This window comes from Haliotis asinina, chromosome 8 (genome assembly GCF_037392515.1).
Source record: "Haliotis asinina isolate JCU_RB_2024 chromosome 8, JCU_Hal_asi_v2, whole genome shotgun sequence".
Taxonomy (NCBI): domain Eukaryota; kingdom Metazoa; phylum Mollusca; class Gastropoda; order Lepetellida; family Haliotidae; genus Haliotis; species Haliotis asinina.
Genome location: NC_090287.1, coordinates 64,065,397 through 64,080,862, shown reverse-complemented (window position 1 = coordinate 64,080,862; position 15,466 = coordinate 64,065,397). Strand labels below are relative to the sequence as shown.

The 15,466-nt window shown below is 39.9% G+C and overlaps 1 protein-coding gene across 9 annotated transcripts in view; it reads left to right on the top strand.

The window, feature by feature from the left end:
• Positions 1 to 15,466, top strand: part of LOC137295380 (ral GTPase-activating protein subunit alpha-1-like) — an 87,418-nt gene that overhangs the window by 34,982 nt on the left and 36,970 nt on the right. For 6 of the 9 annotated variants that reach the window (XM_067826712.1, XM_067826713.1, XM_067826710.1 and 3 more), the window contains 16 exons: positions 2,189 to 2,310; positions 2,440 to 2,575; positions 2,908 to 3,046; positions 3,744 to 3,999; positions 4,343 to 4,414; positions 5,682 to 5,816; positions 6,525 to 6,767; positions 7,122 to 7,195; positions 7,315 to 7,426; positions 7,923 to 8,045; positions 8,439 to 8,559; positions 9,567 to 9,707; positions 10,115 to 10,285; positions 10,744 to 10,767; positions 13,454 to 13,540; positions 14,740 to 14,925. In XM_067826712.1, the coding sequence (XP_067682813.1) occupies positions 2,189 to 2,310; positions 2,440 to 2,575; positions 2,908 to 3,046; positions 3,744 to 3,999; positions 4,343 to 4,414; positions 5,682 to 5,816; positions 6,525 to 6,767; positions 7,122 to 7,195; positions 7,315 to 7,426; positions 7,923 to 8,045; positions 8,439 to 8,559; positions 9,567 to 9,707; positions 10,115 to 10,285; positions 10,744 to 10,767; positions 13,454 to 13,540; positions 14,740 to 14,925 (2,142 nt within the window). The remainder of the gene's footprint in view (positions 1 to 2,188; positions 2,311 to 2,439; positions 2,576 to 2,907; positions 3,047 to 3,743; positions 4,000 to 4,342; positions 4,415 to 5,681; positions 5,817 to 6,524; positions 6,768 to 7,121; positions 7,196 to 7,314; positions 7,427 to 7,922; positions 8,046 to 8,438; positions 8,560 to 9,566; positions 9,708 to 10,114; positions 10,286 to 10,743; positions 10,768 to 13,453; positions 13,541 to 14,739; positions 14,926 to 15,466) is intronic. The other 3 variants (XM_067826709.1, XM_067826711.1, XM_067826715.1) reach the window with 3 other exon arrangements.

Genomic DNA, 15,466 nt, shown 5'->3' with positions numbered 1-15,466 from the left:
CGCTTCCTATTTATGCACCATTTTCAATGTGTATTGTCAGTTGAAATTATAAAATTTGTAGTTGTCACCTTTCTGGAGATATATATTCAGGCTTTCTGGCTATATTCAGTGCTGTGGTATCTTGTAGCATCTCCTCTGAAGTGATGCTTCATTCACTGTAGCTGCTGTGCAGTGTTTGGCTTGCAGTTGATAGTTTTGAGCATGTTGAGTGTAATTGTAGAAAAATATTTACCCTGGGTAAATAGTAAAGACGTGTGTTCACATCCCTTTCATGTGTTAAAGCACTGGAGTATCTGCCTAAGTCCAGTATGAAATACTCATTGGATTCCACCCCAACCCTGCTTCCTAACCTTGTTTTATATGTGTTTTTGTTTTAAGTGATTTGTTAACTCATTCATGAAAATGTGTGTCAGCTAATTAGATCGCCATGTTTCTTATTTGAGTAAATCTAGGCTAATATTTGCTTTTTGCCAGTCTTAATGTTAGGCACAACTATTGTTCAATACATTAAAGTAACATCGACAGAAGCTTCTGTTCTGTTGGCCTGTGGAAGTGCTTTCAAAGGAGGCCCCTGAAAAGTAAGACTAAAGACAAACTCTTGGTTCAAGCCATATTACATCCAAACTTGATTAGATTCAAATATTTTTTGTCAAGTGTGGACAACATTGAAAATACAAAGGTTTGAGTCCTCATACAAAGACATCTGCTTTTCATGAACTCAACAAGCTTAAACTTCAATTGTCATGTGTCTTTTCATGTACTTGTCACTTTGAGGAAACAGTTTCCTAATGTCTTTAAGTGTTTGACACCTGTTGCCGTTATTTTGAATGAGTGCCAACCTACATGATCCTACAACTTACATGATCCAACAGCCTTTTTCACAGCCCATTTTCCTGAAGTTGTTACATGTGGTACAAGGCTATGCAGCCAAGCTCCTCACAGCCACACCTCATTGCCTGCACATGACGTGGAAGACCTAATGCAGGAGTCACGCTCTGTGATGGAGCTTGCTTTGAAACACTGCACATTGCTTATTTCTGGTTGAAGCTCCACATCAATAATCAAATGTTAACTTCATTAAGTAATCTATGTTATACAGTATTAATAATATAAGTTTATTGACGTTAATTCTCACATTTATGATGTGTCATTACAAGTTTCTTAAAACACTCAAATGGTCTGTTGATTTTAAGTGACACAAAGTTTTGTAACTATTTCATTGTAACATCTTTTATCCAAGTTTAAGATACAGACAGGTAATAGGACATAAACACCACTTTTGTAGTGCTTATTAGCATTCCTTTGTCACATTCATCATGACATTTGACATGGCTGATTTATCATTAATGTGACATTACATGTTGACCCCGTTACTCTCTACATTGTCACAAACAGGATGTTCTTCCTGATTTCAGGCATCAATACATGTATTGCATGTGCAATAGAAATATATGCAGTTATTGTCATGTATAAGATTAATATATTCATTGAATAGATAAAGATATACAACGATTAATCAGAAGGTTTGCTATTCACACTAATGTCAGCATGATTGTTCCCACCCTTAAAACGTACCTTGGATTAATCTTTCAATTATTTAAATATTGGCTTTTGATATATACTTATATTCATTTGCATAAATGTGCTGTGTTTTTTGTGTGAGCACATGGCAGGATGCCTGCATTTTATACACAAACGAATATCAAACATAAATCTGTTCCAATAAAACTCTCGTTAATGTGTCCAAATCATCTTGATCGATGTAGAAATTGTTACCTAGCTGTAAATACTTTGTTAAATGTTTGTGGAACTAATTGAATTTTGCCAACATCTTCACTATTATGAGCTGTACTTTCCCACTATTTGTAACCTTAACTGTAGTGTGTTTGTCCTATCTGTGTATTACATTAATACAGGTGTTTTCCATACCATTCTTAACAAAGTAAGGACAACATGATCCTTTTTATTTCTGTAGTCATAAGAGTGAGTTGGAAGTGGTCAGCAATGTTGAACATGAAATTTAAGTTGAGGGGTGAGGATGGGATGTGTGTTTGTCATTGGGGGGTCACTTTGTACTTAAATTTAGGAATTATGGGGGTGTTATTCACATTAAAATGCCTCTCTGTAAAAATCGTCATAACAGCACTAGCCATTATGAACGGTCCCTAAAGTTGCACTTCACTTTCAGCCTGCAGTGGAGTGATTGCATCAGGGGAGGTAACTGCAATACTACCTGGAGCTGGTGAAAAGATTCCTGAGAATGTGACCAAGTACTTCCTTGATGCCCTACTTACAGTCATGGTATCTGAGGTGAGTCCATGTTTTCTAATATTCTTAAGACAGACATTTGCTTTGGTACATCATACAGGAGCATCATTTTAGCAGTTTCAGTGTTCACTGGTTGTTGGTTTGAAATCATCAATCATGCCTGTGTTCCAGGTGATCAAAATAGAGTGGATGAATAAGGACATGCGTGAGACCAGCTTCGTGTTCCTCTTTAATAAATTCAAGGACAGCTATCTACATTGGTTATTGCCTGAGTTTGAGATGAGGGACATCTACGAACCAGTATTAGGTGAGACACTAGCTCCACAGGGATCAGTCTAGTACTGCTTGCACTTATCAGTTAATCTTTTAGTTATTTATGAATCAGCAGACTGGGGTTGCTAGGGGCACTTATTACTTTAGTCCCTTGTAATTTATATGAGCTAACAGGAAAAATACTGTTGAATTTGTACAACCTTGGTGATTAGCATTTGGTAACCTGAAAGAAATTTATGAGATGATTGTTCTTGATCAGTGAACGTTTTCCGCAATATATAATTGATCACAAGTGCCTCAGATTCTCCAGGGTTGTAATCATAAGTAGTTTCTGGAAAGTTTACTTGGACAAACATGATGTTACAGACCTACCTCGAGTACGTACAATCCCTGAGATGATGGCGAAGGATGAGCCTGTCAACGTCACTGAGTGCCGGGACTCTTTCATAAAGTGGTTGGCAAACTTTACCCTCTCCACCAAGAAACCAGACAACAATCTTGTCAAGTAAGGCACATCAATTCAACATTCACATTACTCCTCACAACTGACCCATGAAGATTCAGGTTAGAATTAATATTCATTGACTCGTGCTTGTCGTGGGAGATGATTAATAGGATCAGGTGGTCAAGCTCACTGACTTGGTTGACATATGTCAGCATATCTGAATTGCGTAGATCTATGCTCATGTGGGTGATCACTGGATTGTCTGGTTCAGACAGTTATTTACAGACCGCCAGCATATGTGGAGTAAAACTAAACTCACTCACTCTTCACGACTGATCCTGATTCAGGAAAATTTGACATGTGTCATCACCATTTAAAGAGTCTTTATTTTACCAATCATGGCCACCACTGCAAGAGAACACCTGTTTGCCTGGTACATGATAGTCATAATATTGCTGGGAGATCCTGGTTGTTCGTTTTATGACATTCATTCACATATATCAGGTGTAGAATGTGAGAGACTTTAAATTATTTTGGTCTTAATTTCTGCATCTGCAAGTCAACACACAGAGACACAGTGTAATACACTAATCAGTTTCTAAAATATCTGCACTTTTGACCTTTTGGGATCTGCATTTTTGCCTCACATATTTCTCAGGAATTTGATGAAACATCATTTTTAAATTTTTAAAGAATATACAAAAGTCCATCCTGATCCTGGTAATGCACTGTGTAACGACTGTTGGATGTTTTTCAGAGGGCTATCATGTTCAGCTCTTGCTGAGGGTGGCACAGATGATGTGCCTGATTCATCAGAGGTCAAGGCCACCAACATGGAACCTATCCCAGGGAGCAATGCGAGCACATTGTCAGGTTCCAACTTCACTGAGAAGGACTCTGCTAACTCTAGTCAGTGCAGTGATGACCATAGTCTTTCAGAGTACGAGATAGTTCGCACAGTTCTCTACTCAACACGGGAAAATGTCAATATTGTACATGAATGCTTCAGACAGGTGAGCTTTGCATATGTCACAATTCTATTCTTTTTAGATGATGTTTAGTCATAGATTCATCATGCATAATCATATGATGTTTTTATCAGGACAACCAACTAATTGTTGATGAAACGTGTCACCATTATACATGTCATGTAACTGATGGAATGCAACTCGATAAATTATCTAGCTGTTATCACCTTGTATTGCCATAGTTCAGATGTCTCTCTCTTTGTAGTATTCAGTATACAACAGATTCAGATCAAGAAGTACTGGGTTTGGTAGGATTATACTTAGGTGTTTGCACCATGGACCTGTTTATTGTGTGATGAGGAATTATAGGTGCTTCTCTTCGCTGCAGGCTCTGTTGTTCTCGTTCCGCCATGCTGCAGCCATGAGGAAGGTGATTACAGTGTACAAGGAGTGGTTCCAGGTAGGTTGTTCACTGTCTGCCCCACCCACAGCATGCATGTTTAGTTGCATCGTTCTTACAGTTCTGTATCTGGGAGGGAGAGTCACAGGCTTTCATTTAAAACATCATTAAACAGGGGGTGGAGAGTTTGCATCATTGGGGTTGGTTCAGAAAGATTATTCAAATATACATTTTGTTGTGCTTATTTTATGTTACAAAAACCTGCGACTCTTCCAAGACTTCATTGAGTGTATGTTTATGTTAGAACATTACTCTTTTCTTGAACAGCAATTTTTATCTGTTTATTAGCGGTTTAAATGTTTGAATTTCATATGTAATGTCACATGATTCAAATTGCTGTCATACTAGTTTTCAAAGAGAATTGCCAAAGATGTGTCATAGATTAAGCTGTATAACCTGTAATAATGAAGCTAGTTGTCTTCATAGAGTAATAAAGCATGATGTCATAATGTAACAGATTGCATGAATATAAGTTTTACAAACTCTAGTATCTTAGCATGTCAGATATAAGAATTGTGTGTGTCAGTGGTGATTAGTAATTTCATTAAAACAAAATCATTAACTGTTCCTATTTTACAAGTTATGTCTACATACTAATTTCCCATTGAAATACTAGCATTTTACCTGGTGACATGGATTTTGTGCAATGTTTGAGTTAGTGTTAGTTTTCTCAAGGCATTGGCTGCATTATCATGGGTTGCACTTGACAAACCCTGATGATGCCGATGTGTCCGGATGTGATCCTTAGTGGAACGTAGGGGTCTTTTCTTGACTTGTAGGAATGAAATGCATCTGAGGCAAAAACTTTGGAGTATAGTAGTCCAGTCTTGGCTAAAAGAAAACCCCAAATGTGTAGATTTTTATGTACTTTGACCTTACTTGACAGAACAGAAGCTGATGATTTCGTGAAAGACTGTTCTTGTGATCAAGACGTGTGTAAGTGACACCTGGTCCCGGGCATATATTTGGGGTTGGATGGAGCGTAATTTCAAGAAACTGAAATTGGTGCATCATAATTTGAACTTCTGTCTTCTTCTGTTTTCGTTTTAACAAGCACTTGTGGTAGATATGTTTTCAAATTGAGTTTTTCGGATCAATCACCAGATGTGCATCCATTGTAAATATTTTAGAACACTCGCAGGGCAGGGCAGAGCAGGGCAGGGCAGGGCAAGACAAGGGCAGGGCAGCTTCTTGTAAGGATCACTCCAATGTTGACTACTTCTTGCTACCATTGTGCATGCTGCATGCTGTTTTTGTTTGTTACTAGCATGTGGACCAGCGGCCCATCTTCATGCAAGAGCCGTGCTCAGAGACGGGGCAGGCCCTCGACTCACAGAGAAACACTCCTGAGTTTCATCATAGTAGTCTATCTGACATCGTCGAGGAGGATATCTCCTCAGATGTACGTATTTAACAGAGAGTCTTATGGCAGGCATAGGTCTGATTACATGTTTTTAAACTCCTTCTAACGAAATAAACAGCAGTTTTCTGTTGTAACTGTCCAGGGTAAGGTAGTGAATTTCACTTTTGTAGTAGCTGAGGAAAACATACTGTATATTGTCATTTGCTTTACTGTGAAAGAACATCTTGTTGAATTTATTGACAGAAAAATGAAGAGAATAAAGTCTGAATCGTTTGAAAGACATACCACCCATGTGTATATTTTGTCAACTCAGCATGAGTGATTGGGTCGGAGACATGGAGAGTTCCTTTTGTTTTATCTAACTGCATGTTTTGTACTCATTGGTTAGTTAGAGTTACTCCGCTTTCCCATATTAACAGCTTCCATGATTATTTAGAGCAAACGTTTGTTTCATGTATCATCATGGTGTTTGTAGAAGGTTATTTCTCATTCGTGTTCTCTCAGTCTTCTCACTGAAGCAAGTTAAAAGTATCACAAACAAAATGAAACATTACAGTAGAGGAATTATGCTTTTAAAAACATTAATCATAGATTATATTTTGTAACATTATCTTGCTTTTCACATTAAAAGAAATGTATTTACATGGTAATATGTTGAAGCATGAAAGTTTTGTATTTATTCATCTTAAATTTGTAAATGTTGTAACCAGTAGATAACAACTCTATCATCAATGTCACTTTCCCCAGGATTCTCTAAGTGCTAGTGCATCATCCATCCCACGGCAGTCATTCTTGACTGACGGCCTGGAGAAACCGAAGTACATCCGTAATGCATCCTACCTAGGGGCGGTGCAGGACCTGGCTGACCAAGGGGAACAACAACAACTGGAGGTGCGCGCTGGGATGCAGAAGGTGCTGCAGGTCTTCATCACCAATGCTGCCAACATCTTCCTCCTTGACACCGACGATGACAGCTCACTGCAGGAACAGGTGCTTTGTTATTCCTGTGTGTAGTAAATATTAACCTAAGCCCTGAGCAATATGGGTATATTGGTATATTTTAGTACGATATCGCCCTAAAGGTGTGATATCAATCCCTGATGACGTCACCTTAGGTCACCAATATGGCTGATGAATGTTTGTCCACTAAGCAGACCATATTATCCAGAGGTGTACATACAGAATGTGCTCCTCGGTATCATTGGTTAATGCAGACACAACTCATTGCAGGAACAGGTGCCCTCTCCCCTTCAAAATATACTTAGAAGATACTATGGCAGTTGTATTTCCTTCAACCAGAAAGATTGTGTGCATGTCTAATAGTTTCCTTGCGGTGTGTTGCAGGTTGACCTATGTAAGAGAGTGCTCAACATCTACAGACATGTGGTCATGAATGTTCAGCTGCACCAGAAGACATGGTAGGTACTAAAGATTGTGTCACCATCTGCCATGATTCCTCTGTAGGGAGACTCCATACTCAAATGGTTGTTATGTAACTTATAGAAGTGTGTTGTTGATGGAGGGCATCTGTTTCCAGGGAGCAGATACTGGTGGTGCTGCTGCGAGTCACATCAGGCGTTCTCCAGACCAAGCCTCCAACAGAGAGGTACAGGACCATTGGTGGGAGGCTGGCTCAGCCCATCTTCCAGGTAGCACTTCATTCCAGAAACTTTAACCTTTTCATGTTGACTGTTGTACTTCACAGAGCAACTTTCTTACGGGCACTTGGCAGTTGTGAGTGATTTTGGTCCATTTCAGATATACTGGAGGTTAAGTAGTTCAGGAAGAGTATTCCATTAGGTTATATAGGTTATAGGTTTCCACCACTATTACTTGTCTGTAAGGTAACATTGAGGGTGAACTCCAAGAACTTGCAGCATGTGATAAGGTATTACTGTTGCTAAGATGCATCACCCTATAGCAACTGACTTTGCCTCGATGTGACAGAGAGATGTTTGTCATGTCGGCCGAGGGGTCAAACAGGTTTTCACTGACTTATTGCTATTCAAAATATTCCAGATTCATCCACCAATGTGGAATGCTTTATGCGTTCACATAGATTGGAAACACTGTCTTTTTCAATTTCACTCTTGAGACAAGGAAATAATTTGAGCATAATAATGTTTCTGTGTAACTTGATTACAGACGCTAATTGTTACTTGGATCAAGGCTAACCTAAATGTACTCATCAGCCCGGAACTGTGGGATGAGTTTTTAGGAGTGCTGTCCTCGCTGACATCGTGGATGGAGCTTGTCAAGGAGTGGGCGGTATGGTTCCTATCTCTTTTAAAGCTTCATATAAATGGTTGAATTGTTCATAATTCTTAGCAGGGGACTGTATGTTGATGGTTTTTGTAGAAATTCTCTCTCTCTCTCTCTCTCTCTCTCTCTCTCTCTCTCTCTCTCTCTCTCTCTCTCTCTCTCTCTCTCTCTCTCTCTCTCTCTCTCTCTCTCTCTCTCTCTCTCTCTCTCTCTCTCTCTCTCTCTCACAAACACACTCACAAACACACACACACGACTTTATGCTATTTAGTCTTCATATTGCAAACAAGATCAATTCACTTTTTAAAAGCAAGAAAAGTACATTTGTTTAAAATGAACTTTTTCATGTTGGTATAAAATTGATTTGCTCACTTGGGTTATGTTGATTCTGTTTGACAGAAAACAATGGAGACACTAACTCGAGTGTTAGCTCGACAGGTGTATGGCCTTGACCTCCTTGACCTGCCACTGGTTCGACTCAGCGAACAGAAGGAAAAAAGGAGACGAGGGCGATCACAAGGTAGAGGGACAATAAAACAGTGCTGATACACAATTCACGTTAAATAACACCCTTAGGTGGAAAACTGTGCATTGCAATAGCAACAACCAGCAGTGACACATTAATTAGTACAGGTGTTCTTTAACTCTTTTCAGTTGAACATATTTGCTGTATTTGATGTTTCTGTAAATAGCTGCTGACGTGTGATGATCCATGGTAGAACAGGTCTGCAGCAACCCATGCTGGCCATCTAAGGCGACTGTGCTTGTCGTAAGAGGCGACTAACGGGATCAGGTGGTCAGACTTGCTGACTTGGTTGATTCATGTCATCGGTTCCCAGATCAATGCTCATGCTGTTGATCTCTGGATTGTCTTGTCCAGATTTGATTATTTACAGACCGCTGCCATATGGCTGGAATATTGCTGAGTGCGGCATAAGACTCACTCACTCACTCCTTAAATTGCTGCAACATTGCTGATCTGTCATTGAGCCATATTTACTCACTGTGTTTGATGACATGGTATAACAGTGATCCCAAAATGTGAGACTAATGACAGTGAACCTAGTTTTACAGCTATATCATCCTGGTTATTGCGTCTAACGGAGAACTGAAGGTTGTGGGTTATCCCAGACCGCATTATACCAAAAGTAATTAATATATGGTCCTTGTTGGTCCCTGCCTGGCATTTGGCATTATTAGGTACAAGAAGGACTGGTCAGCTCAGAGTGTAATGAGAATGAGTGAGATATTCCTGTTTTACTGCGGCATGGTATCTCCATGAACTAGCTCTATAAAACCAGCTGAAGTCTGGACTAGTACAATCAGCCATACATACAAAGGCATGCAAAAGCTCAAGTCAGGGCTGGTACAGACAGACACATTACACGCATGCATATCATCATACGAGCAATATATTCCTTCATGGGGTGTTAAATCCCACCTCACCTCACCTCACCTCACCTCACCTCACCTCACCTCACCTCACCTCACCTCACCTCATTAAATATTCCTTTACTTCATTTTCAGATGGTGCTAAGGCAAAGGCTGCTGCTGAGAAGAGCTTCTCAAGGGGCTGGAGTCGAGGCGATGGGCATGTGAACCTCCGAGGATCTACCAATAGCGCCAGCTCAGACTCAAATTTTGAAAGGGCCAAGAACAAGAGCGATGGTAACATTTCACATGTATTGCTTACACCATACTTTCCATGCACTATAGAGTTTAATAATTAAATGTGTTTAAGTTCCAGTTATATTTAAATGTAGTATTTGAGTATTGTATTACAAAAGCATTAGATTGAGGACAACAAGTGTTTTTACTGTCAAGAATGTAGTTGCTGTTGTTTCCTGACATCTGTAATGTACTATGACTGCTTCCTCTGGAAGGTCAGAATTCAGAAATTTGACATTAACGTAGGAGCATCGTGATGGTTTAGTGTTAGAATTCTGTTCGTAACAATCCAAATACGTCAGTCAAGGAAAGCAGCAGTAGATTTACTCACCAGTCAATCACAGCCAGAGTAAAATCATCTTTGTTCCCACTTGGGAGGTTGTTAAATTGATTTTGCCCTCAAACAGGAGCTGGAGGATCTCGACCTCGACCAGACCTGCACAAGCAACGATCTCTCAGTGGGGAGCCATCTCCAGACCACTCCAGGTCAGGCTCCACAGCATCAGACAATCTGATAGTGCGCAGCAGCAGTGAGGGAAACATAGCCGACCCCAAGGAGTTGATCGAGAAGCTACGAGGTGCATAGTGACTCAGCTCTGTCTCATGTCTTGTTGGATGCTGTTTGCAAATGTGTTGTGAGGTGGTGTGCTCTTTACGGGGTGAATCTGAAAATTATGGAATTTAGCTCTAACCCTAGGTCTGAATTTGTTGTCAACATCCTGTAGTATTTCCAGAAAAGGGGAGTTTTGCTGCATCAAGTCGTTCCTTCAATAATAAGTCATTTTGAATGAGTGCCTATGTTGCAATTTGCCTATCACAAGTTATTTACACACTCTTTCATTCAAAAATTCAGAATGCTATGATTTTTTTTTCTGCACTTTGAATTTGAAATGTGTTAAATGATTTGACCTGGTTAAAGAGTTTTTGTAAAAGTCCTGTTTTCTCCTGTTTTGGTAAACAGCTTGTTGTGGGGAGATGATGAAACATTACACATATGATTTTTCTAACTTTACTTTGTGTCTGTTTTGGATCCAAGCAATCGCCCAAACAGGCACCCAAGGTAGTGTGTTTTGTAACAAAGCATGATTGTCGCAGTTTACTGGCATGTTTGAACTCATTTCTCTACATTCTGCATGACATATTTTTATCACATGGCTTACACTAAGTTCACATTTTATCCACCTTTAGTGGTGTAGGTGCTCAGGTGTACAGGCATTTATACAGTAGGCAGACTTACGAATGTAGCACCATTAGGAGCACTATGTAGGCAGTACAGGTTTTTTTATTGTTAAAACCAAATTAGTATGGGTATTTTTTTTGTCTGTACTTTAATTTCTTGATAAAGATTTTTTGGAATTATGTAAAATATAATTTTTTCTTATCCTGACTCCAGCTTATTTGCTTGTCTCCCTCTTCTATCCGAAGCATTAGTGGAGCACTTAGAATCCCATGAAGTTCCCTTCTTCAAAAGAATACGTAAAATCTTACTCACACCCTCCCTTTTCTCCATATTTTGGTGCAAGTATTGGTCACATGACCAGCCATGTTTGTCAGTCTCTCCTTCACCCAACAGGAAGGTTGTGTGGGTGACTTGCGTTCCCTATACAGCACTTTTCTCTTGTTTATTTCATTTCTTCAATCCAGAGTTTGCTGGATATGGTTTTCAGTCTCTATATTTAATTGTATGATGTAAAATTAAGGACAAGGTAAGACAGTATCCATCAGTCATGTCGGGTAAGGCAAATGATTGTGCTAAGAACCGTATGCTGATTACTACAGCTGATATTTGTAATTGTAGTGAGATGTCAGGTGTGTCTGTCATGTGTGACTCTCATTTGGTGCCTGACTCTACACCAGCTAAGAAGAGATCTGTGTTGAGGGAATCATCTGTATCACAGAGTAAGTGATCTTTGTCACAGAAGGAGATGTCATTGTCTACTACTGCCAAGGCTCGTTCCTTCACACAGGATATTGTGCCTCCAGGTGAAACTGGAATTTTTGACAAAATATGTCCATCAGAAGTACCTCTCACCAACAAATCCCAACCTGCCACAAAGGCAAGGACTGTTACTGCAACTATTAGGCAACATAAGTCATTGGATGATTTACATTGGCGCAGAGTCCTGCACCGAAGGATGGCAGCTCTGCCAATACCGTGCACCTACATTGTAGGTCAGAAGAGACGTGAGTATTCTCAGAAAAATACTCACCTTCATGAAGGTCTGCACATTCGATCCTTCATGGAACAGCTCACGCAACACACGTTTTTAATGCCTTGACGCTTCACGGAAGAGAGTGCTGCCCAGAAGTCCTCTGCCATTACTCATGAAGGCAGAACCTATTCTCAAACCCAGTTGAATGTTGAAGAGGACCTGCATGAATGTTTACGTTCTCATAGATCATCCCCATAACTTCTGCATCATGGAATCTGGATATATTCACGAATGTCAGTTCAGCAGTAATTCTCCAAGGAGGAGACTCTTCTAGCTTTCAACATCACAGTAGAAAGGATTCTCCCTTCAGAAGATCTCATTGTCATCAATGTTATGTATTATCTTCACCCTCTGATTTGGAAACGCATACACCTGCATGTAGGTACCCTTCACCGCTGTAGGATTTCTCAATGAAGTATCAGTCTTTGTGCAGATATAGGAAGCCTTCGCCTAGTACGTTCAAAGATTACCGATTTGAAGATTCATGCTGGTTAGATATTACACGAAGGAACATAAGCGTAGAAGATGAACATAAGGAATTCCACTGAGGACTCTCGCTTGGATCAGTTTTCACGAAGATATAGGAGGCCAATTGCACGCAGGAATTATTGGCTTGAAGATTTGTGCAGGATGGAAGGTGATACCAGTTGGACAAGAGGATTGCAGTGCCATCATAGTTCCCAAGGGGTGATATTCAGGACGTTTTGCAGGAAGTATCTAAGAAGTGGCATGACCCACCACCTTTTCCGGCAGATACTGTAAGCAAATCAGCATGAGTCAGGAGGCGGAAAAATATGTAATTTTCTAAATAAAATTCATATTTTATTCTTAGCCTGACTCATGAGGTCAACCCTTCCAACCTCCCCTTCATGTCACTAGGATTTCCCTGCAAATCCTTGTGTTTGGGCTACAAAAATTGTGAAGAGAGTGACAAATATATCCAGTCATGTGACCAATATTTGTGCCAAAATATGGAAGAAAGGGAGGGTACTCGTGGCTGAGTATGATTTTAGATCCTCTTTTGAAGCAGCGAACTTCAAGGGATTTCAGGTGTTCCCCTAAAGCTTAGAAGAAGGAGACAAGCAAATAATCATGAGTCAGGATAAGTATAAAGTATCAATTTCATTCAGAAAATTACATTTTCACATTTTTTTATAATTATATGAGTGTTCTGCTTGAGTATGCAGTATTCTTATCACTCTCTTTGATGAATCTTTCTTCGACATCACTTTCTCAAATGCTCACATTTTGTAAATATGTACTTGTGTTCCCTTGCATCTAAATAATACAGAAGTACCAATATTTATGCAAGAGCTCAGTTGGCAGTATGACTGTTGTGTTCTAATCATAATCACAGTTCTACAGTTACCAACATACAAAGGCCTCATGATCTTTAAAGGAAATAATACTACAACATGTTTTCAAAGCCAAATATTGAGATGGTTAGTGACTAAATGACTAGCATCTCTTCTCCTGTTTTTGTTCCTGCATGTGTTTGCCTGCCTGTCTGCTGTGTCTGACTGATGCCTCCAGGAGCCGGCTTTACTAGTGAATCTAGCAGGAAGTCCAGCATAACAGCATGTGCGGCCCCAGCTAATGGGGGTGTTGCAGACCCTGTAGGTATGTCGCAGACAAGGACAGATGGACACAGAAACATCACAGTTCATGGTCATTGTTAAACATGTGGCTTCAGATTGCTGGGATCCATTTCAATGTTGAACAATATGTCTTTTTGTTATTTCTCTTATACCAGATGTTTCATTCTCACTAGTAAAGGGTTACCTTCATTTCAGTGTGAAGTGTTTGTATTCAGTAGTGGCATTAGGCCAGTTTCAGTCCCGGATATCTTAGTTCTATCATATCATGCATGATTGTGTTTTGCAACTTCTGTGGACTTGAAGGGAACTTAAAGACTTACAATGAAGTTGATACCACCTACAGATGTGTCTTTTAATATGGGACTTTATTAAAAGGTATTGTCACTGATAGAGCATCAGAAGATTGTCTGAACTATCTGTTCTCTGAGGGCAGTAGCTTTGTAGGAGGTTTCAAGCCTGTAGCTACTCAGTAGGTGTCTGTCCTTCTGTACAGCATTGAGGAAACAGCTATAGTATAAGGCTGACAGTTTCTTTCAGAGCCTGAGGCGTGTTCATAACCACGAACGCTGGTGAGCGTGCGATCCTGAAAGCCTGTGCTTGGACAAGCACCCACAAGCGCATGTAAACCTTCCTCACAGCTACCTTTCCAACTGAACCAATATGGTGCCCATATGTAATGTTATTGAAAAGCAAGATTTATGGATGTTTTTGTGAATAACGTGACAGTTCTAAGCGTGTGCATGCTCCTTCATCATGTGCTATAATGTCATTCGTCACCACTCACCCCTTTCCGCAACCGCCAACAAGTATTTGGCTTGTCCTGAAATAACACGAATTGTTCACAAATAGTTTAATGTAACCAAGCGCTCGACTCCGTTCACTCCTCATACAAGCACTCATGGTTCTGAACACGCCTCCAGTTATACAGTAAAAGAGTTAAGGGCAAGGGACGTAACTCATGTTGATTGTCATATTGAGTTAACATTCAGTTAGAGTTTCGTTTTTAACTCTTCATTGATCTGTTACTCCTTTTGAATAGATTTTTTTTTAAAATTATGTCTGTTTACTGGTGTAGATTAAAGGATACATTTATCATCATGACACAAATACCACAGTGCATGTTACTTGAAGCCTAGGAGGTGCAAGCAATCAGTACACCACTGTTTTGCCGACAAATGCTCAGAGTATTAACAGTGACTTTAAATGCTTTTTATGATTCAGTCTCACTTTCAGGAGCCTCTGCCGCTATAGAGGACCACGAGGTTGCAGACATCACAGCCACGTGTACAGCGGAACTAGCCAGTGTTGCCAGTGGTTTCAGCAACTTCAGTCAGGAGAATGGAGTCTCTGATCTCAGCGCTGACAGCATCAGTCTGGAGAAGTCTGACTCAGAGACAGTAGTTCGGCGTAAGTTTCTCTCTCACAGCTGGATATTTTGGTTGTACGCGTCAAAGATTTGAACTGTGGAACTCAGTGGCTGGACACACAATCAAAGAAGTTAAATCAGCTGACAAGGTGTGTAAGCCATCTGTGGGATGCCTCCATATCTTAATGTAAATCCATGAGGATCTGGGGTTTAAATTCCTGGTTCTTGATCCAAGTGATTGGCATCTACAGTCTGTTCAACACAAGGTGGATGTATAAACAGTGCAGTTGAACTTTCCTTCGGGTTCAGTATCAAGTTAGTTTTGCTGCAACCACTGTATTGATTGATCTGTTTCAATAACATGATTGATTGAATGCCATTGTACCTCAAGGATCATTGATGTTACTCATGATGTCGGTTAGTAGTCCATTCTTTATTATTTACAAGTCATTGTGGCGTAATGCTTAGTGCAGCATTAATATGAAACAACCTAATCTTTGCAGAGAGAGTATCTTGAGCAGGATCTTGTGAGCACATTCAGTATTTGTTCTGTCAACATGAATCAATAGCATATTCTATTCT